The 27,063-nt window shown below is 50.4% G+C and overlaps 1 protein-coding gene across 1 annotated transcript; it reads right to left on the bottom strand.

The window, feature by feature from the left end:
• Window positions 1-5,252: 5,252 nt before the first annotated feature.
• Window positions 5,253-25,610, bottom strand: LOC138769448 (nicotinamide N-methyltransferase-like). Its single transcript, XM_069947941.1, has 3 exons — window positions 25,432-25,610; window positions 7,901-8,108; window positions 5,253-6,006 (listed from the first exon to the last, which is right to left on the bottom strand). Exons 1-3 carry the CDS (start codon window positions 25,580-25,582, stop codon window positions 5,595-5,597), a joined length of 771 nt encoding a protein of 256 aa, XP_069804042.1. The 5' UTR covers window positions 25,583-25,610; the 3' UTR covers window positions 5,253-5,594.
• Window positions 25,611-27,063: the final 1,453 nt, after the last annotated feature.

Here is a 27,063-nt window from a genome sequence, read left to right on the forward strand (position 1 = left end):
GTCTAGACCCCACCCCCTTTACGGCGACCAACCAATGGGCGTCAAGGGGCGGGGCAACGGTGCCCTTTGTAGGCGGGGCTAGGTAGCGCTATTGCCGTGAGGCCACGCCCACTTAATACAATCTGCAGTTGATAAAAGGACATTTTTTACTTGAACAAACACCATGACGTATGATATGAAATAAGGTATGAAAACCGCTAAATTTACCCTTTACACCTGTGTTGAGATGTCAGAATGAACAAAGGAGGTGACAGTGTCACTTTTAAAGGGGTCATCTGGGTCATTAAATGTACTACAAAATGTGGATAAAAGCCTGAATATATTTTGCTACCTTCATGTGTTTTGGTATGGTAAAATATGGCCCAATTCTACCGCCATTATGCAAATTTACAGTGCTTTACATATCTACAATGAAATTGAACCATTTTATCATAAGTTTCACTAAATCATGGTGATAACTAGAGATGAGAGAATTTACAGTAATAAAGTAGCAAAGTGCTTCATTACATGTGAAATCCACTCATCAGCCTGCATCCATTTAACTGACTGCCGTTCCTACCTGGATGCAGGGAAAAGCTTCCCAGGACTTGATCCAGCTTTTCCCAGCACCGGGGGAGGAGCCAGGGCCGTATTTGCCACTAGGCACCCGTGGTCCGGAGCCGAGGGCGGCACCCTGCGGGGGGCGGCACCCGCAGGGAACATATTTTTTTTTTTACTTTTTTTTTAAACCCCCTCCACCGCCATAGGCACCGGCCTACGGGTGCCCCCTCCGCGCCGGGGGTGGTGGGGGTGGGTGGGTGGGTGGTGTATCGGGGGGTATTGATTGCCGGGGTGAGTTTCCCCCCTCTCAATGCAGCGCCGGGGTCCGCAGGTCGCCGGGGACGGGGTGAGCTTTCGGCACACACAGCCTGACAGAGGCCGGAAGCTCACAGCTGCAGCCCCGCGGTCCCGGACTTCTTCCCTGCTCGGCGATGACGTCACATCACCTGACCGGCGCAGAGCAGGGAAGAAGTCCGGGATCGCGGGGCAGCAGCTGTGAGCTTCCGGCCTCTGTCAGGCTGTGTGTGCCGGAAGCTCACCCCGTCCCCGGCGACCTGCGGACCCCGACGCTGCATTGAGAGGGGGGAAACTCACCCCGGACCCCGGCAATCAATACCCCCGCCCCGGACCTGCATTTGGGGGGGGAACCAGCCTGCCTCTGCTCCCCTGCCCTCCGGCTGCCCCCAGCCGCTCCGTCTCCCCCTGACCGCCAGCCTGACCCCCCCAGCCTCTCCCCCTGACCCCCAGCCTCTCCCCCTGACTCCCAGCCTCTTCCCCTGACCCCCAGCCTGACTTCCCAGCCTCTTCCCCTGCCCCCCAGCCTTACTTCCCAGCCTCTTCCCCTGACCCCCAGCCTCTCCCTCTGACTCCCAACCTGACCCCCAGCCTCTCCCCCTGACCCCCATCCTCTCCCCCTAACCCCCAACCTGACCCCCAGCCTCTCCCCCTGACCCCCAGCCTCTTCCCCTGACCCCCAGCCTCTGCCCCTGACCCCCAGCCTCTTCACCTGACCCCCAGCCTCTCCCCCTGACCCCCAGCCTCTCCCCCTGACCCCCAGCCTGACCCCCAGCCTCTCCCCCTGACCCCCCAGCCTCTCCCCCTGACCCCCAGCCTCTCCCCCTGACCCCCAGCCTCTCCCCCTGACCCCCAGCCTGACCCCCAGCCTCTCCCCCTGACCCCTTAGCCTCTCCCCCTGACCCCCAGCCTCTCCCCCAGCCTCTCCCCATGAACCCCAGCTTCTCCCCTGCTCCCCCTGACCCCCATTGTCTCTCTCCTGCCCCCCAGCCTGCCTCTGCTCCCCCTGCCCTCTGGCTGCTCCGTCTTACCCCCAAGCCTCTGTCTCTTCCCTGCCCCCCAGCTTCTCTCCTGATCCCCAGCTGCTCCCCTGCCCCCCTGCTGCACACCAGCCTCTCCCCTGCCCACCAGCCTCTCCCCCTGTAGGGGGTACTTGCCCTGCACCCCCCAGCTTCTCCCCTGTCCCCCTGACCCCCAGCCTCTCCCCCTGCTTTTCCCCTGCCCCCCAGGTGCTCCCCCTGCCCCCAGCTTCTCCCCTGTCACCCCAGCTTCTCCTCCTGCCCCCCATCTTCTCACCCTGCCACCCTAGCTGCCCCTTATCTGCTCCCCCTGCCTGTCACCCTATCTGCCCCCCATCTTCTCCCCCTGTCACCCCAGCTGCCCCCCATCTTCTCCCCTGCCACCCTAACTGCCCCTCCCTGCTGCTCCTCCTGTCACCCCAGCTGTTTCCCCTGTCACCCCCAGCTGCCTCCCTTCCCTAGTCACCCCCAGCTGCCTCCTTTCCCCAGTTACCCCCAGCTGCCTCCCTTCCCCAGTCACCCCCAGCCGCCTCCCTTCCATTGTCACCCCAGCTGCTCCCCTTCCCCCAGTTACCCCCAGCTGCCTCCCTTCCCCAGTCACCCCCAGCTGCCCACCTGCAGACGAGTTGTGGTCGGAGAAGTCTTCATGATGCTGCACCAGATGGAGAAGAAAGCAAAAAGTGAGCGACGACAATCGGAGAAGATGTCACCTGTGAGTCATTAGTAACAGCACTGTAATCACTTCTATAGTGTGCAGAGCCTGTGTACCATTGGGGTCTAAATGGGTCAGTGTATGGTTTGCGGTAGTGTACTGACACAGCCCCGCGGACACTACACTACACTAGCGCAAACTTTTAAACTGGAACCCAACTACAACAGCTGCAGGTACTACAACTCCCAGCATATGCTGAGGGCTGCAGACTGTCAGTACATGCTTGGAGTTGTAGTTGGATCCTATACACTGGATGATTTGTGGGAGATCAGAGTACATAGATCTGGGGGGTGGGGAAGTGACCCCAGAACAGCACTAATAGGGGATAGAACAAAAACATCTCACCCTATATCTTATTAGTGATGTTCTGGGGTCACTTCCCTGCACTGAGCCCCCACAGATCTATGTATTCTTATATGCCACAAAGCATCCAGTGTATAGGACCCAACTACAACAGCAGCAGGCACTACAACTCCCAGCATGTACTGACAGTCTGCAGCCCTCAGGATATGCTGGGAGTTGTAGTACAGTGTAGACAGATGTATTGCTGGACCTTCAGGGCTGATGGTTGTCACCCACAGATTGCAGCCACCAGGAGCCTCTGCACACAGTGATTTACAGTGTCCACTCAGAGACTACAACTCCCAGCATACCCTGAATAAATGGAGGGGGTCCTGAGAGTTTTAGTTCGACTGAAAATGTTATTCCCAAGGGATTTGTCACAGATACAGATGAATCCAGGAGAGGAGCGGGTCAGCATGTCGTGTCTCACTGGTTCTATGTTGGAGGGCCCCAAGGATCATTTCCTCTGGTGGGCCCCAGGTACCCCAGTCTGACACTGGACCGAAGTGGTCCCGAACTAAGACATCTCCAGCCTCCTTCCTATCTCCATCACGTCTGTTTGATGAGAAGAGCGGGCGGCACCCAAGTGCCTGGGTATATACCATGCATGTAACCTGCTAGTGCCGGGGGGGGGGGGGGGGGGGGGGGCCTCAGCATGCAAAGTGCCTAGGGCAGCATGAACCCTAAATACAGGCCTGGGAGGAGCGTCAGTTAGTTAAATGACAGCCGGTTGATGAGCGAATTTCAGATGTAATGAAGCGCTTCACCTCGTTATTACTATGAATTCTCTCATCTTTATTTAACCCCTTCACGTATATACGTTCCTGTTGCACATACCCCGTGCCGCAGGAGCATATATATACATTCCTGACTGTGAGAGGGGTTTGATGTGTGCGGTACCGCTGTTGTGAGAGCGGTTCTGCACACATCAGTGTCCTGGAAGCCCAGCATAATGACAGGCAGCTGCGATCCCGCAGCTGCCTGTCATTAATCCCTTAAACACAGTGATCTATAGCGATCACGAGTTTAAAGGGAACCTGTCACCCCCCGTGCCGAGGTGACAGGCTCCCGACCCCCTGCTACAGACCCCTATACTCACCTGATCCTGCCGGGTCCCACTTCTGGATCTGGTCGGGTCACGGAGATCTCAGCCGCTGCAGCCCGGCACGCGCGCTGAGAGATGAGTCCAACGCTCATAGAGAATGACAGGTGAGTCCAGCGCTCCGTCATTCTCTGTGAGCGTTGGACTCATCTCTCAGCGCGCGCGCCGGGCTGCAGTGGTTGAGATCTCCGTGACCCGACCAGATCCAGAAGCGGGACCCGGCGGGATCAGGTGAGTATACGGGGCTGTAGCGGGGGGTCAGGAGCCTGTCACCCCGGCACGGGTGGTGACAGGTTCCCTTTAAGATACTCAGTGACAGAACAAGCTCCTGTCACTGACTGCAGCATGGTCCCGATCACTTGTACCGATCACTTACCTCCGTCCTGTCGGATTGGCATTCTATTTATAGAGTCTGCTCTCAGGAAGGCTCTGTGCATAGATTGCCGATAACACTGATCTATGCTATGCTATGGCATAGCAGAGATCAGTATATGCAATCTATTGATTGCATGTTTTAAATTGAAATAAGTTTTAAAAAAGTGTAATAGAAAAAGTTTTTAAAAGTATTAAAAAAAACATTGCCCATTATAAGAACAAAAATATGTAAAAATAAATAAACATATTATATATCTTAGTGTGCAGAATTGTCTGATCTATTAAAATATAACATTATTGTTCCTGCACGTTGAACGACGTAAATGAAAAACAAAACAAGACCAGGATTGATGATTTTTTAAAATTATATATCAGAAAAAATTTTATAAAATGCGATCAAAATTTTTTTTTACACCAATATGATATTAATAAAAACTAGAGATCATGGCGCAAAAAATGACACCCTGACCAGCCCTGTAGGTGGAAAAATAAAAGCGCTAGGGCTCTTAGGAGGCGAGGAGGGACATTGCATTGATTTGACCCGGACATCCGTGCATCAATGGGCTCGGTCTTGAAGGGGTTAAAACTTGATACTAGTATAATGCTACTGCAACAGTAGGTGCTTATATGAAAAGGGCCGTGCACGTGGAGCATGAAAGAATTAGCCTGCAGACCAGAAGGGCTGAAGAGGGCTGTGGGTGGGCTAGCAGGGAAGAAGACCATGACACCACACCCATTGGGGGCAGCATAATGAGTGCAGATCATGAGATGGATAAACAGCACCTGATATAGATGAAAACCAGAAAGACTGGTTTCTGCAGTGCCAGAATAGTAGGGAACATCTAATAACAGTAAATTGACCACTAACCAGGGTGCCATAGGAAGTTTATTAGTAATTATGAATTTTATTCCAGTCCTGCAATCTAGAGGATATAGGGCATGCACAACCCTTAGCGCCAGTTCACACCGAGCAAAATCGGCGAAATTCTGTGGCGGTGCTCTCTGTCGCGGAATCCCGCCTGCCTCAGTGTCAAACAGTGTGTCTATGGGAGGACTCGCGCAGATTCAATTAGCACATAAACTAAATTGTAAGGGGAGAAACCATATGAAAAGACTTTCATAAAGTGACCCTGCTAATCTTTTATGTATGATCCTGTAATATGCCCTGGTGATGGTAGGTAAAGCTCGGGATCAGTAGGACTTACACTTCTCACATTTTGACTGCAGCCACAAACCACACTTCTTCGTACTTGGCGACCTCGCTCAGCATTTTAGATCTCTGCTTTTCCAGACATTTTATAGTGAAGCCGGCCTCCTCCAGGACTTTCCTAAGAAAACTTTCATCATAGGAGAAGGAGCTGACCTTCTGCTCTCCGACAATGAAAAAATGAGTATTGAAGGTGCCACATGCCATTAATACACCTCCAGTTTTCATATTGGCAGTGAGGGCCATAAGGTTCCTGCGGAAGCTCTCCTGGTCGCCGCTTATATATTGTAGCGTGTAGCTCACGATCAGGCAATCGACTTTCTGGGGCACAGCGGGGTTCTCATCGCTCGGGTCGTAGATCATTACACGTTTCACTTTTCTTCTCAGGTTATCCTCCTTTTCCAACAGATTTAAGCTGCAAAGACAGATAGATTATATTCTATATAGTAAGAGAGTTACATGTCAGACCACACAGATAGGGCCAGGAGCACCCACCGTAGGGGAAACATGGCAGCTGGTGGGGACCGCGGCTTACCCTAGGGGAACATAGCTGGCGATAAAGCTAATTGGTTTGAGGTATCGGTAATTTTGCCTAGAAGGGGCAGTGTCTGCCATTATATAGGGGCTATTGCTGTATAAAGGGCACCTGGCGTAAAGGCTCTGTATAGGGGCACATGTAGCTGGTACTATGTGTGGGGCTGTTACTACATGAGGGCACTCTGCATGTACTCGCTTGCACTAGTGCATCTGCTGAATGGTGGAGGAGTTAAGCCCCTATTACACAGAGCGATCAGGCTGATTTGGCAGATTATTGCTTTGTGTAATAAAGACAACAATCAGCCAAAGAAACAGAATCCACTGATTGTTGTCTTTCAACCTGCTGATTTTTTTTTTAAATACCTGTCTACGCTCCCCCGTTGTCCTTCTCGCTTCTGCCCGCTGTCCGCAGCCGCCAATGATGGAGCTTCAGAGCCGGTCCCTGAAGTGACAGACGACTCAGCCAATCACTGGCCAACGCAGGACAGCGCCGTGGCCAATGATTGGCTGAGCGGCTTGTCACTTCAAAGACTGGCTCTGAATTTCCAGTGGTGGCTGCGGGGAGCAGGCAGAAGCGAGAAGGACACAGAGGAGTGTGGACAGGTCTGTATACAGTTACACCTAAAGACAAGGGCTGCACAGACATTGCTAACAATTTATATACAGCCCTTAGTGCCCAATTATCAAGCCCTGTAGTAGGCTCTGTAAGCGAGCGCCGATCTAGAAGATATATATACTGCTGGCGGGAGCCCTGGGATCCCTCTCCTACCTCGGGACTTCTGCTCTGTGTAATGAAGAGCAGCATTTAGCTCCGCTCCCACACACAGCGGCCAGACCTGAGCAGAGGAGCCCAGAACACCCAGAGAAGAGCAGAAATCTGGACATGTAAGATTATCCCTTGAACTACACCCCCCATCATGCCCTGCTAACAGTTCATGATAGGAGTTGTAGTTTTGCAGCCTGTGACTTTACAGGTTGCAGACGTACAACCCCCATAATGCCCCGCTGACAGTTCATGATGGCAGTTGTAGTTTTTCAGCCTGTGTGGGTGTGTGGGTGTGTGTGGGGGGGGGGGGTAGCCCAAGATAAAATTTTGCACCTGGGTCAACCAGCCTTTAGCTCTGCCCCTGGGCACAGTTTAACCCCCTCCCGCCGCTGCACAGTAAATTAACGTCGCTGCAGCCTATGTCTGATGCTGCAGCGATGTTAATTTACTCTCCAGGATGAAACAGGCGTAGAAGCTGCCACTGTGTCATCTGCAGTGGGTCCCGGCTGTCAGACCGCAGCATCTATAGGGCTCCTGACAGAGAATTCTCCTTCTACAGAGGAAGTGATCGCAGAACCCCAATGGTAGCCATAGAAACCGGTTTCCTGGCTACGGAGGCCAGCGGGGGAGGGAAGGCAGGGTGTGCGGCCCTGCGCTCTGCCCCCTCCCCTTTTCCCCTGCCGCTGTCACAAGATTGTGGCAGCGGCAGGGGACAGAGGAGAGGGGGCAGACATAGGGACATCAGCTTATAGGAACATTATGATCCCATAAGCTGATGTCTAAAAACGACCTGGGCATTGAGGAATAAATGACCCATGGTCGTGAAAGGGTTAATCTCCCCCTCACTTTAGCTTCTCAGCAGCCACAGTACCAGCTCAGTGCTTGGTGTAACCCTTTCCTTGCTGTTATCCTGCTGCTGCTGCTGATCATCCTTTCCTTCTGCAGTAAAAAGCCTAAAATCCCCTTGTCACCACATTGAAGGGTTAATCTAACGAAAAATATTTACCTGCTAAAGCCCATGTCACTTATGAACTTGGCTTCGGGGACATCGTCCAAAGCATTTTCCTCCTTTTTCAGCCACCTCTCCACTTCTTTGACGCAGCTTTCATTCGTCTTCAGAACAATGATGTCTGAGAAATAGTCACAGAATGGCAACAAGTACAAAATGTACGGACCCTTTGATAGGCTACACAAAGTTCCTCCCAAAGATTTCACTGCAAACACATAATGGACAACAGGTAAGGACACATTGAAGGTCACAGTCAGTGCAAATACAGACAGATTATAGGCATGGGAGGGCTAAGAGGTCAAAGACAATTGATGGCGTTGTTGGTAAAGAAACATCACTTGCAAAGCCTTTAGGAACAAAATAAATTTTATCTCTGGCCACAATTTACAGGGCTAGATGGCTTTCATCATTAGCTAGACTAGAAAACTCTTCATACACATACCTAGACCAGTAGGAGGCAGTATTGTTACCTTATGGTGTTTACACAGAGATTCATCGGACAGATTTTTGAAGCCAAAGCCAGAAACAGAGAAAAGGTCATAAAGGAAAGACTGAGATCTCTCCGCTTTTTAAATCCATTCCTGGCTTTGGCTTCAATAATCTGTCAGATATCTGTGTGTGTAAATGCAGCATTATATCCTGACAAAATATATGACGGCTGAGAAGCAGGTGCAAATAATAGAAGATATCAGTCTCTTGTCTAGGTATATGGTTTGTTCTCCCAATGTTCTTTGGGACATTTTTGGTCCTGAAAAAAAACTGCTGTAAAATGTGTCCAAAAATACAGCATTATTTTATTGCTGACCAGATGTCTCTAAATCCTGAACACCCATTGCTATGTAGAAGTCATACACATTAGCTGCCTGCAATTTGCCTCCCTGCTGTTCTCTAGCTGTATATAGCTTTTCTGGATGCCATACCTGAGGCCAGAGATAGAGCATTGGGTATGGCATCTAGGAAAGCTGTTTACAGCTATAGAAGAGCAGGGCAGCAGAGTGCATAATGGGGAGACACTCTGCTTTTCTGTGCTGCTTCCCATACCTCTGAGTACAGGCAGTAGTGCCGTGGCCCGTGACACTGACTGGTATTAAACCTGCTGGTGGGCTCTGGTGTTTCGGGGGCTACTTGTCACAGTGGCCTAAAGTGGTAATACCCCCCCCCCCCCCCCGCCGGCAACCGGAACTTAGTTAGAACTTATGGGAGGTGCGGATTGTAGGTGCAGGTGAGTACCACTTTAAGCAGTATACAATTTTACTTAGAAAAATATCTTCAGTGTAGTAAACGTAACAGTGCTTATGTACTTAGTGCAAAAATCAATAACAGAAGTAATAACTTGTAGAGAAGGAGTAGATAGAAGAATGAAACAAAAGCAGGTGTTGTCTAATGTAGTGAGTACTGCAACCGCACAGCAGGTAAGTATGGCTTATTTCCTCTTAGTTGTAGAGGTGGAAACCTATGTGGGTGGGTGGGGCTAACTCCTTGGAAGGATGTAATCTATGGGGGTGGGTGGGGCTAACTCCTGGGAAGGATGATATCTATGGGGGTGGGTGGGGCTAACTCCTGGGAAGGATGTTATCTATGGGAGTGGGTGGGGCTAACTCCTGGGAAGGATGTTATCTATGGGGGTTGGGGTATGGTATGTGCCAGGGCCGTTTTAATACATTGGTGGGCCCAGTGCACAGCCCTCAAGAGTGGCCCCCCCCACTTCCCTTTCGGCACATTGTATAATGTACTGAATTTGCCCCCACACTGTATCAAGAGCCCCAATACATACAGTAGTTACCTTATAACACTATTTCCACCATACAGTGATTACATATTACATAAAAACTGCACTAAACAAAACAGAAAGATATCACCAATGATACCATTACATAATACCGACACATCATGACCCCTAACACTACAACCCTATAACAGAGTGCAGTTACATCCAGTGACTCACCGGGGGCGTCTTCTCCAATCAGAGTCTGTCACCTTTTCTTTTTCTCTCCATCCAGCCTGGACCACCTTGAAGTCTTCTCCTGGCTGTGAATCTTCTCTCCAGAATCTGCCAGACAAATATTTTAGGCTCCAACACATACAGTAGTTAGGTCCCTTGTACCCCTGTGCGCTCCCCCATTAGTATATAGCCCCCCTGTGCACTCTCCCCAGTAGTATATAGCCCCCCTGTGCTCTCCCACAATAGTATATAGCCCCTCTGTGCTCTCCCACAATAGTATATAGCCCCCCTGTGCTCTCCCACAATAGTAAATAGCCCCCCTGTGCTCTCCCACAATAGTATATAACCCCCTGTGCTCTCCAATAGTATATAGCCCCCCTATGCTCTCCCACAATAGTATATAGCCCCCCTGTGCTCTCCCACAATAGTATATAGCCCCCCTGTGCTCTCCCCCCAATAGTTTATAGCCCCCCTGTGCTCTCCAATAGTATATAGCCCCCTGTGCTCTCCCCAATAGTATATAGCCCCCTGTGCTCCCCAATAGTATATAGCCCCCTGTGCTCCCCAGTAGTATATACCCCCCTGTGCTCCCCAGTAGTATATACCCCCCTGTGCTCCCCCATAGTATATAGACCCCTGTGCTCCCCCATAGTATATAGACCCCTGTGCTCCCCAATAGTATATAGCCCCCTGTGCTCCCCAATAGTACATAGACCCCTGTGCTCCCCAATAGTTAATAGCTCCCTGTGCTCCCCAATAGTATATAGCTCCCCTGTGCTCCCCCATAGTATATAGCTCCCCAATAGTATATAGCTCCCCTGTGCTCCCCAATAGTATATAGCTCCCCTGTGCTCCCCAATAGTATATAGCCCCCTGTGCTCCCCAATAGTATATGGCCCCCTGTGCTCCCCAATAGTATATAGCCCCCTGTGCTCCCCAGTAGTATATAGCTCCCCTGTGCTCCCCCATAGTATATAGCCCCCTGTGCTCCCCCATAGTTTATAGCCCCCTGTTCTCCCCCATAGTATATAGCCCCCTGTGCTCCCCAATAGTATATAGCCCCCTGTGCTCCCCAGTAGTATATAGCTCCCCTGTGCTCCCCCATAGTATATAGCTCCCCTGTGCTCCCCAGTAGTATATAGCCCCCTGTGCTCCCTCATAGTATATAGCCCCCTGTGGTCCCCCATAGTATATAGCTCCCCTGTGCTCCCCCATAGTATATAGCCCCCTGTGCTCCCCCATAGTATATAGCTCCCCCATAGTATATAGCTCCCCCATAGTATATAGCTCCCCTGTGTTCCCCAATAGTGTATAGCTCCCCTGTGCTCCCCAGTAGTATATATCTCCCCTGTGCTCCCCAGTAGTATATACCCCCCTGTGCTCCCCCATAGTATATAGCCCCCTGTGCTCCCCCATAGTATATAGCTCCCCTGTGCTCCCCCATAGTATATAGCCCCCTGTGCTCCCCCATAGTATATAGCCCCCTGTGCTCTCCCATAGTATATAGCCCCCTGTGCTCCCCAATAGTATATAGCCCCTTGTGCTCCCCAGTATTACATAGCTCCCCTGTGCTCCCCCATAGTATATAGCTCCCCTGTACTCCCCCATAGTATATAGCTCCCCTGTGCTCCCCCATAGTATATAGCCCCCTGTGCTCCCCCATAGTATATAGCTCCCCTGTGCTCCCCCATAGTATATAGCTCCCCTGTGCTCCCCCATAGTATATAGCTCCCCTGTGCTCCCCCATAGTATATAGCTCCCCTGTGCTCCCCCATAGTATATAGCTCCCCTGTGCTCCCCCATAGTATATAGCCCCCTGTGCTCCCCCATAGTATATAACTCCCCTGTGCTCCCCCATAGTATATAGCCCCCTGTGCTCCCCCATAGTATATAGCTCCCCTATGCTTCCCCATAGTATATAGCCCCCTGTGCTCCCCCATAGTATATAGCCCCCTGTGCTCCCCAATAGTATATGCGCTCCCCCTCCCATATAACATTGAAAAAAACAAACACTGTTACTCACCTAGGTCCACGCGTTCCTCTTCTCTTCCCTCCTGTGGCCGCACTGCAGCGGTCACAAGAGGCTGCACTCCCCTTACCCTCGCGCCGACGCTCCAGTGACGTCGGGCGCTAGAGGGAGAGTGCGGCCTCTTGTGACCGCAGGAAGTGCGGCCACAAGAGTGACTGACAGGGAGGGAGCCAATGGCTCTCTCTCTGTCAGTATCGCTGCCGCTGAAGCGCCGCAGCAGCAGCGGGCGGGGGCAGCGGTGGACGGGGGGCCCTGCAGAGGGCGCCATGGAGGGGTAAGTAGATTACCCATCCATGGCGCTCCCCCCTGACAGGCTGGTGGCCGGAGCCCTGTGCGACCGCACTGGTCGCACATAGCAGCGGCCAGCCTGCTCGGGGGGGGGGGGGGGGGGGGGGGCCCTTTAACCAGTGGGCCCGGTGCACGTGCACCATGTGCCCTCTGGTTAAAGCAGCCCTGGTATGTGCTGGCTAACTGAAAAGTGGGTACCTAATTTGGAGGTGCAGTCTACTCACAGTGGCGGTGGTGAGGGTGTCTAACCACCAGGAGGATTACCAGGGAGATTTCTGCTGGGGAAGAGGGTGGCTGCATGGGGAATACACACCAGGGGGATTACCTACATGAGGTGGAGCTGGAGGGGATGCCTACAAGGAAGATACTACCTTTTTTGGAGGGGGGATTGCCTGCACAGAGAGGTCTAAATGCTAGATACTGTAGATGCACAGAGGGGAGTCTTAACTTCTATATGAGGGCACAGAGGGCCCTTATTATTACTACATGGAAACAGAGGGAAACAACTACAGGCCTAACTACTATACAGATGCACAGAGAAACTGAATTTCAATATGAAGGTATAGAGGGGCTTGACTACTATATGGGGGTGCGATGACCTGGCCCCTAGGGGCCACTCCGCTGATAGGGGTTGTTACTGGCAGGAACCGGGGCAGCTGCTGAGCAGAGGATTATCACGGTTTTGGCACGAGGGCAACACAGCTGAGAACCGGGCTCCTGACCGAGCGGAGGCTGGGCATGCGATTCTTTGTTGTCAGGGCACCAATGATCACACCAATGCCAAGGTTCAGAAACAACGGTAGTTGTATATTTATTGTAACGGTGGTAACTAATAGCAACAGTCTCTCCGGATGCAACCGGGTATAAGGCAAACTTGAATAAAGCAGAGTAAAGGGTGATGCTGCAATAGGCTGTAGGTGATAGCGTTCTGGATGATGGGAGTAGTAGTGGGACTGAAGTTGAGATGCTGGGCGGAATGAAACTGAGATGAATACTTGCTGTTGATGATTAGAGAAGATGATGAGAGGAATGACTGAAGAACGGCACCCAGATCTGGAGAATAGGTGAGAATCTTGAGGATTTGAGAATAGAACACAGCCAGGAACACTTCTTCTGGAGCTGGAGCAGCAGAGCACACGTCTCTCTCCTGACAGGGGAGAGAGATCAGAGACAGAACCTGTCCCCCTGATGGTGGAGGACAAGACTGAGGTACAGCAGGAAGTCACATGGTATTCCCCAGCCAAAGCTCGATGGCCATTGGAGTTACCATGGAAGCAGGGGCAGTCACGTGACATCCAGCCATTGCATCATCACACCATTAGGCATATACAGTGAAATATACATGAGAAGTACCACACTGGGGGGGCGACATAATACCCTTAGGCACTGATAACTGAATATGCATACAAGAAATGAATGAAATAGCAGACCTGACTACTGCAGGGGGTGACATAACACACACAGTTTGCAGTGGACCATAGCTTTCCAGAACAGGACTAGTTATAATAAAAGTGTGGGGATAGAACAGCAGACCAAAGGGCCTGTTCTGGGACACTGCAGGGGTGCACAGGGAGGGTCTATCTTCTATATGGAGGGATGAGGGGGGGTAATCTACTATGTTAGGGTATAGATGGTGGCCTTTTTACTATATGAGAGCACAGAGGGACCCTGCAAACTATATGAGGGCTAAAATTGGGTCTAAATACTACATGTAGGCATAAATTGGCTGCTCTCTATGCTCTCTATACTCTCTTGGCCGCTTTCTATGCATTAGTAAAGTAATTATTCCATTTAGTTTAGTTTCAGTAGTCTGGCTTTTTTGTATATAGGTTATTTAGTATAGTTGCCATGAGCAGTAGACAGAAGAGGGGTCAAAGGAGTGAGTGATGTGAGCGTGCGCTGGATTTGAACGGCGCTGCTGTACCAGAACGAAACACCGCGGGACACCGATCACCTCTGGTGAGTATATGCGCCAGTGCCATGGGCGGACACAGACTGCAAAGGGCCCCTGTGCAAAAAATGTGTTTGGGCCCCTATAACCCATTTGTTTCTCCACCTTTCTGCCTTGAAGGCGCACACATATGTATGCCCGGGTATCCGGTACATGCGTCTTGGTTTCTCGGGAGGGCCCTACAGCACAGATGCCAGGGCCCACTAAAGGACTGTACTGTAGTCTGTTCAGGCCCCAGTGTGGGACTGTGGTACCTGTGGCCATCAATAGAACTGATCATGGGGGGAACCGAAATAAAGAACCCATCAGAAGCGACATGCTGACCTGGTCTGGTTCTGGGTGTCTCAGACAATGCTGGTAGTTGTAGTTTCAACCAATTGAGTTGTCTGCTCATTTGTACTTCAAATCTCAGCATATCCTGGGGACTTCAGACTGCAGTAAATGCTGGGAGTTGTAGTGTTTGCAGCTGTTGCACTTGGAGGGTCCTGGATGCATTATACACTGGATGTTGTGTGGGGGAAGAGAGTATATAGCTCAGAGTGTGGAAGTGACCCCAAAAACAGCACTAATAGGGAATAGAACACATGGGCCCTTAATCACTGTTGGGGCACAGGTGGGATACATGTACTGTATGTGACTGCACAGGTGGGCTACATGTACTGTATGTGGCTGCACAAGTGGGATACATGTACTGTATGTGGCTGCACAGGTGGGAAACATGTATTGTATGTGGCTGCACAGATGGGGGGCATGTACTGCATTTGGCTGCACAGGTGGGATACATGTACTGTATGTGGCTGCACAGGTGGGATACATGTACTGCATGTGGCTGCACAGGTGGGATACATGTACTGTATGTGGCTGCACAGGCGGGAAACATGTATTGTATGTGGCTGCACAGGTGGGATACATGTACTGTATGTGGCTGCACAGGTGGGATACATGTACTGCATGTGGCTGCACAGGTGGGATACATGTACTGTATGTGGCTGCACAGGTGGGATACATGTATTGTATGTGGCTGCACAGGTGGGAAACATGTATTGTATGCGGCTGCACAGGTGGGATACATGTACTGTATGTGGCTGCACAGGTGGGATACATGTACTGTATGTGGCTGCACAGGTGGGATACATGTACTGTATGTGGCTGCACAGGTAGGATACACGTGCGATGCCCTGGCCCCTGGGGGCCACTTCCGCAGTGCTGGTGTTATGAGCGGGCAATGACCGGGGCAGCTGCAGGGTGTATACTTGTCACGGTATAGGCCTGAGGGCAGCACAGCTGTAGGGCCGGTCTGAGGAATCTGCGGGTGATGATGGGCATGCGATTCTTCGCTGCACTTAGTCAGGGCACCAGTTAGTGGACACCAATGCCAGGGTTCAGTAACAGCGGTTTTATTATAGATGAAGTAACTAGTAGCAACAGTTCTGTCCGGATGCAACCGGGTATATAGCAGGCTTTGACAAATAAGGCAGGAGTGGTGCTGCATAGGCTGTGAGAATACGTGCCGGATGATGGGAGTAGGAGTATGAGAGAAATAGCGTTGCTGGGTGGATTAGCTTGAGAATAATACTTGCTGTGAATCCTTGCAGCGATGAGGAGAGATATCGGAATGACACCCAGATGAGAGAGAAGACTCCGGACACTTGAGCAGGCAGATACAGCCGAAGACTGGTATATAGCAGCAGACTTAGTCACTCTTCTGTGGGAGAGGATAGAACCACACAACCTCCTTGCTTGGAAGCAGGGGCTGAACTGACTTGTCAGCAGGAAGTGGGAGGTCACATGGTTGCTCCTGGCCAGAGCTAGTCGGCCATTGGAGGAACCATGGTTACAGGTCACGTGATCAACAGCCTTGCATACCACTGTACACTGTAATAATACACAGGAATACATGACAATACACATGAAAATGCACATTACCAGAGAATACTAGGGGAAAACCAGCAGCAGTTGCAGTGCAAACACTTACCAGAACAGGCATTGACACAGCAATAGAAATGGCCATAATAGGAGTAGTAGTCTGCATGTTCTGGGACACTGCATACCTCCCTAGCAAATTTGAGCCGACCTCGGCGAATCTAGAAGGCAGCAAACATGAATAGACTGGACAATCAAACAACAGGAATGAATGATGAGAGTGAGTGTGATGAGGTGTGTGTTTCCCACGCCCAAGGCACAGGTGAGAAGAGAGAGAGAATGAGAAACCCTAGTGGCAGGACTTCACCTAGGGGTGCCTAACGTACTCTGGCGACCAGGTAGCTAGTGCGTGAACCATCTGACGTGTAAGCCAGGACAACTTAACTGCTGGCGGGGGACCCTCAATATTCCAGCCAGTTAGACAGTAGGTTTTCTGTTAAATGCGTTACCCTACTGGAAAAGAGAACTGTGAAGACCTGTGTACTACCTTGGCGTATCTGAGTAGTGTCTTGGATACCTGGAAGAGAAAAGAACAAAATAATAAAAGCAAACATACATGGGGAGCTCCCTTTCATACCACTCAATCACACACACAAGCACTCCACAGGCCAAACACACGAAAAGATATCCAAGGTGCAATATGTATGGACAAGTGTGAAGGTTAGGTATGACTATGTGTGATAACTACTGTGTTGGGACAAGACAGAGGCGAACAAATACTGGAAACAAAAAGGAAGGGAAACACAAAAGACAACAAATACTGCGAGGTCTTGAGGAGAACTGGCTCACATGAATCTGAATGAAACCTGAGAGAAATCTGAATGAAAATCTGAGAAAAATCTGAATGAAAATCTGCATACGAACTGGCTCAACTAAATCTTTCCAGCTATAGATATGATAATAATACACAATACTGAGACTGGATGAGAAAATACACTCCTACATAAACTGGACTTTCTCTGAGGTATATGTATACTGACTTCTCTTACTCAGAGGAGGAGCTATCTGTCTTAGACACTGGAAAAATATACTGTTTTACAAAAGAGGTGCTCTACTCTGAGGCAATCTATGTAACCTTTTGCTTACTCAGAGGAGGAAATACAAAGACTTCGATAACACTGGAATTCAATAGTAGAAAAAAAAATGCAATAATGAAATAAGTGCAATAATACCCTGTGTGGAACACACAATCACAGGAAAGTGCATTAGGAAGGAATGGGTTAAGTGTCTCTGTTAGGTAGAGTCTCTTTTAGGCAATTAGACATCGTCCATGTAAAAGGCTCTGGGACAGGCACTAGAGAACCTTTTGTTATTGTAAGTGTCCATCAGCTCATGGCTGGTTAGTACAGGGAACTTGGTCAGGAGGACCAGGCACGAACCTTGAACGTTGCATACACTAGAATGGTGAAACAGTTAGACAACAGAAACAGTTAAGGACTCTGGTCTCTGTAGCGAAGTGGAGGAATTCCTCTGGTAGAGCGCTCAGACCGTCTCAGCGGAGGATCCTCTTCAACAGTGATTGGTGCAGGTACAGGTGGAAGATCACCCCCAGTGTCTGGTTGTAAAGATGGAGTCGTTGGAGGCACAATTGGAAGTGGAGGGGCCACTGGAATGTGCACAGGGACCGCTGGATAGCCTATGGCCATGAGGAACGGTTCAACTTGGAACATTTCTTCCAGAGAGAGAGGTTTAGCTGGAGCTGCTGGGGGAGCCGGAGGCGTGGATGCAGGTACCGGACACGGTGCTGTAAGGCCCTGTAGGTCCTCCTTAGTGCAACGTTTTATCCTATTCCGGTGCACCGTCTGCGGGGCTAGCCCTGGCTTTTTCACTTCATACACATCAGTCTCTGGGTAAGGGATAGAGGAGATGACATAGGGCTCAGGCTCCCAAAGGCTTTCAAGTTTGTGAGAGCGATGATATTTCTTTAGCCAAACTTTATCTCCCACTTGTAGTGGTGTGGCATTCGCCCTTAGGTTGTAGGCATCCTCTTGGCGCTGCTGAGCTTCCCCCATCCTCCGGTCAACAATTTCCCGGGCATCCTGGATTCTCCTCTGATGCTCCCGAACCCAGTCCGTTTCAGGTAGGGGGTTGAAGGTGTCAGGAGCTTGGACTCCAAGAGCACGGTCCTGAGGAAGTTGGCCTTGGCGGCCGAACATCAGGTAGAACGGGGAGTAGCCAGTGGAACAATGAGTGGTATTGTTATAGATCTCCACTAGTTCATCCAACAAGTGGGGCCACTCTACTCTCTTGGTCACTGAAGCCGTTCGGAGCATGTTGATAAAGACCTGGTTAACTTTTTCACACAGACCATTCCCTTGAGGGTGATAGGCCGTGGTGCGGAGCTTCTTACATTCATGGTAGGCACACAGCTCCTGGAAAAGTTGCGACTCGAAGGCCGGTCCCCGGTCCGTCAGCAGAGACTCTGGGCACCCATAGTGCTTTACATACTCCTTGTAAAAAGTAAGGGCGGTGGTCTTGGCGGTCAAGTCCCTGACAGGTACCACGACTACCCACTTGGAGTAATGGTCGACCATGGTGAGGGCGTAGGTATACCCGCATCTTGTAGGGGCCAGCTTCACATGGTCCAGGGCGACTAGCTGATTCGGCCGGTGGGAGGTGATTGGATGCAAAGGGGCCCTGACTTCTCTTCCCCCAGCTTTGGAGATATTACAGGCAGGGCACTCAGCACACCAGTTCTCGATGTCAGCCCTCATCCCGATCCAGTAGAACCGCTGTCGGATAGTGGCCTCCGTCTTGTGTACCCCGAAATGACCGGACCGGTCATGGTAGGCATCTAGCACCATCTTAGCGTCTCGTCGGGGAATGAGGATCTGGTGGCACCTCTCCCCAGAGACCGGATCAAGAGAGTTCCGCAGGATCAGTCCCTTCTGTAAGAAGAGCCTCTTTCTTTGCCTCCAGAGTCGCCTTAGCTCGACATCAGGATAGGGCCTCTTTATCCGCATGGGGACCCGACCAGTAGAGAGGTAGTCATAGATCTCCCCCAGGACACGGGACTCTTCCTGGATGGTCTGCCACCTGGCCAAGTCTTGCGGGGCCCTAGGTGGAGGCGAAGGCGTTTCAGGCCCGGCTACATCAATAGCACTCTGGGTAGCGAACCTTTGATAGAAGGGAGGCATTTCTACGTCTTCCCAATCGCTGTCCTCTGGGGCCTCTTCGCCCTTGGATAGTCGGGACAGAAGGTCTGCATTGACGTTAGCCTTGCCACTGCGGTACTTAATTTCAAACTGGAAATTGGCCAGTCGAGAAGCCCACCGCTGCTCCAGGGCGCCCAGCCGAGCAGTGTTGAGATGCGCCAACGGGTTGTTATCCGTATAGATGGTAACAGGGGTGGCAGCCAGGTAGTCCTTGAACTTTTCAGTGACGGCCCACACTAGGGCTAGTAACTCCAACTTGAAGGAGCTATAATTGTTATCGTTCTTTTCAGCACCCCGAAGACTCCGGCTGGCATAAGCTACGACTCTCTCTTGGCCATCTTGAACCTGGGACAGCACAGCTCCCAGGCCTTGGAAGCTGGCGTCTGTGTAAAGCCGGAAAGGAAGGTTATAGTCCGGGTAGGTCAGGATAGGAGGCGTGGTCAACAGGCGTTTCAGGGTTTGAAAAGCAACCTCCTGCCGTTCGGACCACTCGACGGGGAGTCGTCGGTTGTAGCTTTCTCGAGGGCAACCCCGGAGTAACTCATTGAGGGGCTCGGCCACTTGGGCAAAGTGGGGAATGAAGCGGCGGTAATAGCCGGCAAATCCCAGAAAGCTTCTCACCTCCTTGACGGTCTTAGGGGTATCCCAGTGTTCCACAGCCGAGATCTTCTCTGGATCGGGTCGTATCCCCTCAGCACTCACAACGTGCCCCAGATAGTTCACTTGGGGTTTGAGAAGGTGGCACTTGGAAGGCTTGATTTTCAGGCCGTGATCGATTAGGACCTGGAACACTTCAGCCAGATGATGGACGTGATCTTCGTAGGTACGTGAATAGACAATCACATCATCTAGGTAGAGCAGGACACTCTGAAAGTTGAGATGGCCGAGACACCTTTCCATCAACCGCTGGAAGGTAGCGGGGGCGTTGCACAGACCGAAGGGCATGCTGGTGAATTCGAATAGTCCCATGGGGGTGGTGAAGGCCGTCTTCTCACGGTCTTCGGGTGCCATGGGCACCTGCCAGTACCCACTGGTGAGGTCCAAGGTGGAGAAGTAGGCGGCTGACCCCAAAGCAGCAATAGACTCTTCGATCCGGGGCAAAGGATAGGCATCCTTGTGGGTGATTGTGTTTATCTTCCTATAATCCACGCAGAACCGGATGTTACCGTCTTTCTTCCTCACGAGGACAATAGGGGCAGCCCACGGACTCTGACTCTCTTGGATAACGTTAGAGTCTTTCATCTCCTTGAGCAGTTTCTTGACCTGCTGATAGCTGGCAGGAGGGATTGGCCGATGTTTCTCTTTGATAGGCAGATGGTCCCCAGTGTTGATCCGATGCTGGACCAGGTTGGTCTTCCCGAAATCGAGGGAGTGTTTGCTGAAGGCCTCGTGATACCTTTTGGCCACCTTGAGGATGCCGTGGAGGTATTCAAGTGGGGTATTGGCATCGCCAATATGGAGTTCATCCCACCAAGGGGCGAGAGCCCTGTTTGAGTCCCTTTGAGTACCATGGATGGAACTCTGATAGGCGATGGTCTCCTCACAGATGATGTCCTCAGGATCGAGTTGGTATAACATGGCCACGGTGGTGAACTTGGGTAGGTCAGCTGAGGAGTCTCCAAGGTTCACCAGACGGACAGGGACCTGACCATTGGAGACGGTCACCAGGCTCCTAGCGGCCCTGACAAGAGGTTGCCCCTCAATTTCAATAGCATCCAGAAGGGCCACATAATCAGCATTGTTGAGGCCTGGACGGACCCTGCACCAGATGAGGAACTCACTGTTAGCTGGGATGGTGATCGGACGAGCATCTCTAGTGCGGACACGGCAGATTTCTCCTCGAGGATTGGCAAATTTCCGCTGAGCGGCGAGCACCTTTATGGTCTTCTGAACGGCTTGCCTGTACTGAGGAGACATAGCACAAGACATAGAGGCATTCAAGGCATCCAACACTTCAGTGAATACATGGCGGATAATATTCATGCCTAATACCACGGTCCCACTATCTCCCTGAGCCTCAGTAACAATGATACCCTGACGCGCTAGCTCCCGCTTCCCTATGCAGACAGTGGGTTCCCAGTAACCTAGTTGCACAATAGGACGACCATTACTAGCAATAAGTTTCAGACGGTATTTCTCAACTGGACCTAGGGTTCTCAGATCCCAATGTTCTTCAAACACATGCCTCGGGATAGTGGTAACCTGGGAACCTGTATCTACCAGAGCCTCCAGGGGGACTCCGTCCACCCAGAGAGTCACATGCGGGCATTGTGAGAGGAACCTTGAGAACCACTGTGCTTCCTGCGGGCCTGGATCTCGACCTCCTGGGTGTTGGCCCTCGGACCCAGGGGTAGCCCGTTTAACTGATAGCACTGAGAGCGGTAGTGTCCATGTCGCCTACAGTGGCGGCAATAGGGGCGCTCAGGGGATCTAAGTCTCGGTGGAGGAGGCCGATCGGGAACTGAATACTCAGGGCAGGGGTCCTGTGGTGGTGGAGGTGTTGGATAGGCCCCTTGTAGCCCCCTTAGGGCTTGGCAGAGAGAGTCAACCACTTGCGTAAGGAGAGCAGGGATCGCTGGTGAATTAGCCGGGATAGACTGTTGGGCAGCTTGTATAGCGGAAACTGGTGGAACCATAGTGGGCACTGGAGGTGGGGGTATAGGTCCCACCCGATCCGGGCAATCCGAATCTGGAGTACAGCCGGCACAGGGATTGTCAATGCCAACCACCCTCAGAGCCAGAGTCTTGAAGTCCAGGAAAGGCATTGTAGGGTTTTGGGCAGCTAGCATACGCAGTTGGCTCTGGATGAGTCTAGAGTCCACCCCCTCTATGAAGCGGTCAGTGATCATACTCTCCACAGCTGAGGGGTCTATGGTATCAACCTGTCTCAGGGCCCGGTAGGCAGATTGGAGTGCTAGTGCATAGTCTCTGAGGGTCTCACCTGGCCTTTGTCGTCGGTCATAAAACTTAAGGCGGACCTCCGTGGGTGACTGTACCTCAAATTCTTTACTCAGCCGGGTCAGGATCTGTTGTACATTAGCTTTCTCCGTAGCTGGCCATGACCGCACCTCCTCGGCAGCGGGACCCTCAAGTTGTCCTAGCAGCAACTGCACCTGCTGAGTGGGAGAGAGTGAGACAAGTTCAAGGGTGCGGGAAATTTTTTCCTTGAAATCAGCCAACGTGTGGGGTTCTCCTTTATAACTGGGAAGATTGTTGGGCCCAATGAAGAATGGGACCGCTGCGGTAGCCATAGCAACGGGAGCCGCGGGAAGCCTTCTTCGGGCCGTCGGCGAACTGCCGGACCCGTCAGAGTCACTGTGATGGCCGGTGGACATGACGAGGGGTTCTGGTGGAAGGCGCCTGGAAGAAAGTAGGAGCGAGGAGAGCTTGCGGGAACAGCAGGCACCGATAGGCAGGGTGTCCGGGACCGGAGAGGAATAGGGCGGAAGTCAGCATCAACACTTCCGGCGGTCCGGGCACAATCTCCTTCCCTCCTGCAACAGAGGCTTGGATACTGCAGGGCCGGGGCGGAGCGCGCGCGCGTGCGAAGACAGTGCGTCACCGGCTGACTTGACCCCTTAGCAGGCCGCAGCGCGGCAATAGCAAAGCCTCTGGGGGGATTAGCAGTACAGTTCTGGGGACACTGACAGTTGGCACAACACAGTCAGTATCCTGTTCGTGACGCCAAAAATGCGATGCCCTGGCCCCTGGGGGCCACTTCCGCAGTGCTGGTGTTATGAGCGGGCAATGACCGGGGCAGCTGCAGGGTGTATACTTGTCACGGTATAGGCCTGAGGGCAGCACAGCTGTAGGGCCGGTCTGAGGAATCTGCGGGTGATGATGGGCATGCGATTCTTCGCTGCACTTAGTCAGGGCACCAGTTAGTGGACACCAATGCCAGGGTTCAGTAACAGCGGTTTTATTATAGATGAAGTAACTAGTAGCAACAGTTCTGTCCGGATGCAACCGGGTATATAGCAGGCTTTGACAAATAAGGCAGGAGTGGTGCTGCATAGGCTGTGAGAATACGTGCCGGATGATGGGAGTAGGAGTATGAGAGAAATAGCGTTGCTGGGTAGTTTACTAGAGAATAATACTTGCTGTGAATCCTTGCAGCGATGAGGAGAGATATCGGAATGACACCCAGATGAGAGAGAAGACTCCGGACACTTGAGCCGGCAGATACAGCCGAAGACTGGTATATAGCAGCAGACTTAGTCACTCTTCTGTGGGAGAGGATAGAACCACACAACCTCCTTGCTTGGAAGCAGGGGCTGAACTGACTTGTCAGCAGGAAGTGGGAGGTCACATGGTTGCTCCTGGCCAGAGCTAGTCGGCCATTGGAGGAACCATGGTTACAGGTCACGTGATCAACAGCCTTGCATACCACTGTACACTGTAATAATACACAGGAATACATGACAATACACATGAAAATGCACATTACCAGAGAATACTAGGGGAAAACCAGCAGCAGTTGCAGTGCAAACACTTACCAGAACAGGCATTGACACAGCAATAGAAATGGCCATAATAGGAGTAGTAGTCTGCATGTTCTGGGACACTGCACATGTATTGTATGTGGCTGCACAGGTAGGATACATGTACTGTATGTTGCTGCTTAGGGTGGAGATGAAAGAGAAAAACAACCATGCTGCAGGGGGAAGAGGGCGCAGATATTGGCTAAAAAGGCATAAACTTGCAATAAAACTTACAGCATCAGAAAGGGGGGTGGGGGCTCTGCTTTCTCTTACACAGCCCACCCTCCCTCCATCTTACAACTCCCAGCAGCCTGACAGACACACTGACAATAATCACTCACTGTCAGAGCTGCTGCTGTTGCTCCTCTTCACAGTCCCATACCTGGCAGCAGCCATAACCCTGGAGGATCAATGCAGCCTCTGCCACCACATGCTCTCTCCTCTCCTCCTCACACAAGGTATGCTGGACAGTGGAGTACAGGCGGGGGTGTCAGGAGCAGCACCGTGCAGGAGGAGAGAAGGAGATAGAAACCAGCCCTAGCCGGGCACAGCATCCAGTCACTAAAGGGGCCCCACAGAAGCATGGGGCCCGCACTTCCCGGGTGCTAATGCTGCCTGGCGGGACCATTACAGACATGTGCCATGCTGAGCTGACACTTTAGAGTCTGAGCCTGGTGGGCCCCTCTATTGGCCTGGGCCCCTGTGCAGCTGAACAGGCTGCACAAGTGATAGGTCCGCCTCTGGCTAGCACCAGTGGGGGGGCAGATAAAAAATTTTTGTGAACTGCTTCTTTAAGGATTCACGGTGTAGGCAATGGGGTTGCCCCCTTATCTCCGGTTACCCTGGGGTTTGAGTCTAGCAACATATGATGGTGGGGGTTACTAGCTCTGGAACAAGTGTTCACATGTCCTGCCTGGCCTGAAGAAAGGGACCAACTTATTAAGGCTGGGTTCACACTATATTTTTGCAATGCGTTTTTTTCATCCGTTTTTGCAGAGAAACGGATGGAAAAAAACTAACGCATTTGTGTGCATCAATTTTGATCTGTTTTTCCATTGACTATATTACAAAAAAAAAAAAGGATCAAAACGGATCCGTTTTTTTTTTAATGGACACTAAAGCGTAGTCGACCTCATTTTTGTGTCCGTTAAAAAAAAGGATCTGTAATGGAAGTCAATGAAAAAACGTACAGCTAAACCTTCCTGGTGAACTGCAGCTGTGCTCTAGTGGAGTGTGACACCTAGTGGTTGGAGTAGGGCACAGCAGTTAACTAAAGTAACTGTGACACCTGATAAAGACACTTTTATGCCTTTACACACACAGATTCATTTGAAAGATTTTTAAAGCCAAAGCTAGGAATGGATTTGAAAAGAGGAGAATCTCAGTCTTTCCTTTATGACCTGTTCTCTGCCTATAGTCTGTTCCTGCCTTTGGCTTCACAAATCTGTTGGATAAATCTCTCTGTTTAAAGTCATCCTATGAAAAGAAGAAAACATGTAGTGGGACACTACAGTAGCATGGAATAGCAATTAACAATAAATTAAAAAATGTAAAAATGTATATTTCTATAGCTGTGAATAGCTTTCCTGGATACTGCCATACCCAATGCTCTATCTCTGGGCTCAGGTATGACATCCAGGAAAACAGATCCATCCAGATTTTTAGCGATAAATAAAATGTAAGTCTAATAATAACTGCCACAAATACGCAAAAAATCTTAATTCTGTCTTCTTGACTTAAAATGTAATCTTTACCATACCTAAATGAATGTTCTGGATGCTGAGTCTTATTGGGAATAGAAACAACTCCTCAAACAAAGAGGGGTCTACGGCCGGTGAGCAGAATGTTTGAAGAAATTGCTTATGGTCAAACTGAAGAAGACCATTTTGTTTCGAAGAACGTCCTTCCATCTTTGGTGTGTGGCTCCTTGGTGTCAGGATCTTCTATTGCTGCACCTGATAGTAAGCTATATATATATATAGGGTTTCCCTGCTATACGTTACTATTTCACAGAAATAGGTAAACATCAGCTGCTTTGTCATACATCACAAGTGGAACCTCCTGACTATGAAATTATTCAGTGTACATTGTCTGGGGTAAATGTTGGATCTGTCATCTCCCTCCAGCTTTGGCAGGGTATATGATGATATGTGGCCCACAAAAGCAAATAAAGTAAAAGAGCGGAGAGAAGTCTTTGTTTGATGATAAACTCTACAAACTATAAAGTCATACAGTGACCCAACAATCCCAGCATACAACAAATATCACCATTCTGTTACTCAGCTAATCCCAGTCTCCTAAGGCCAATACTGTCACGTCCCTCACGGATACAGAGCCTCAAACAGCCCAATGGTTCCCAGTAAACGCAAAACACAAAAAAAAAAACAAAGTCCAAAATTACAAATATTTATGATCCCATAAGCAGATTTCAAAAACGACTTGGGCTTTGAGGTATCAATGACCCATGGTCGTGAAAGAGCTAAACAAAGGAAGTCCCATGTTTCCCAGGTCATCTGCGCGCTCACATAGAGGGAAGTCATTTGATTGATGGACGCATTGAGCTGGGACTCTCTGTACTGGCTGGGACTTAATGTGTTTAGTCTCTTTTTTCATACGGCACAAGACTTTAAAGCTGCCTTCAGGAGACCGGAACTGGATTTCAGATAAATATAACTTTGTTTTACAGCATGAAAAAAAAAAATCTGTAAATTGAAAACTTACTTTATTTCAGATCCCCTGTTGATTTAGATTTTGAAAGTGACATTTTAATATTTTTTTTGTTTACATTTTTAAGTTATTTAGGTTATTTAAACTTTTATGGGATGAATTTATTTATATACTAAAAAACATTATTTTTTATTTTTTACTCATTTTTGTAGCTCCCCATGGAGACTTCCATGAGCAATACCATGATTGCTCATAGAAACCAACGCAGTGCATATATACTGCGTTGATTCATTATATCTGGACTCGATTGCTTCAGCCTACTGCAGACAAGCTGCAGCAATCGCCACTGTCAGGCAGGAGTTAAAGGGAAACTAACAGCAAGTTAGAAGCACTCTGAAGAACTCTGTACTGGCCGGGACTCAATGTGTTTAGCCATTTTTTCCCTCGCTGCGAGTATAGAATCTCATTGAAATGTCAGGGAAGATATCCACAGCAGATTTTGCTGCAAACTCGCAGCGTGAAATCCCCTGCAGATACAGTATGTGTGTTTTCTGATACTGCTTTGTCTGATGTTCACATATTCCCAAAGCTGTCTGGGGTATACAGTGTTAGTGTTGCAAAGTCAGAGTCTTCTTCATCTGTTAGAGGTGGTGGTAGCCTCGGTTTTGGTTTTAGTGGCGAGTCAGTTTCTTGGCAAAGAAAACCCAGCGATGATAGGATTGAC

Source organism: Dendropsophus ebraccatus, chromosome 12 (genome assembly GCF_027789765.1).
Source record: "Dendropsophus ebraccatus isolate aDenEbr1 chromosome 12, aDenEbr1.pat, whole genome shotgun sequence".
NCBI classification, from domain to species: domain Eukaryota; kingdom Metazoa; phylum Chordata; class Amphibia; order Anura; family Hylidae; genus Dendropsophus; species Dendropsophus ebraccatus.

Excerpts from the sequence above, each read along its gene's own strand:
- LOC138769448 (XM_069947941.1), bottom strand. The coding sequence starts at position 25,582 with ATGGAAGGACGTTCTTCGAAACAAAATGGTCTTCTTCAGTTTGACCAT. Across the intron at positions 8,109-25,431 it reads CATCCAGAACATTCATTTAG|TGAAATCTTTGGGAGGAACT; the intron begins GTATGGTAAAGA and ends ATGTGTTTGCAG. Across the intron at positions 6,007-7,900 it reads AGTGACATGGGCTTTAGCAG|CTTAAATCTGTTGGAAAAGG; the intron begins GTAAATATTTTT and ends CTGTCTTTGCAG.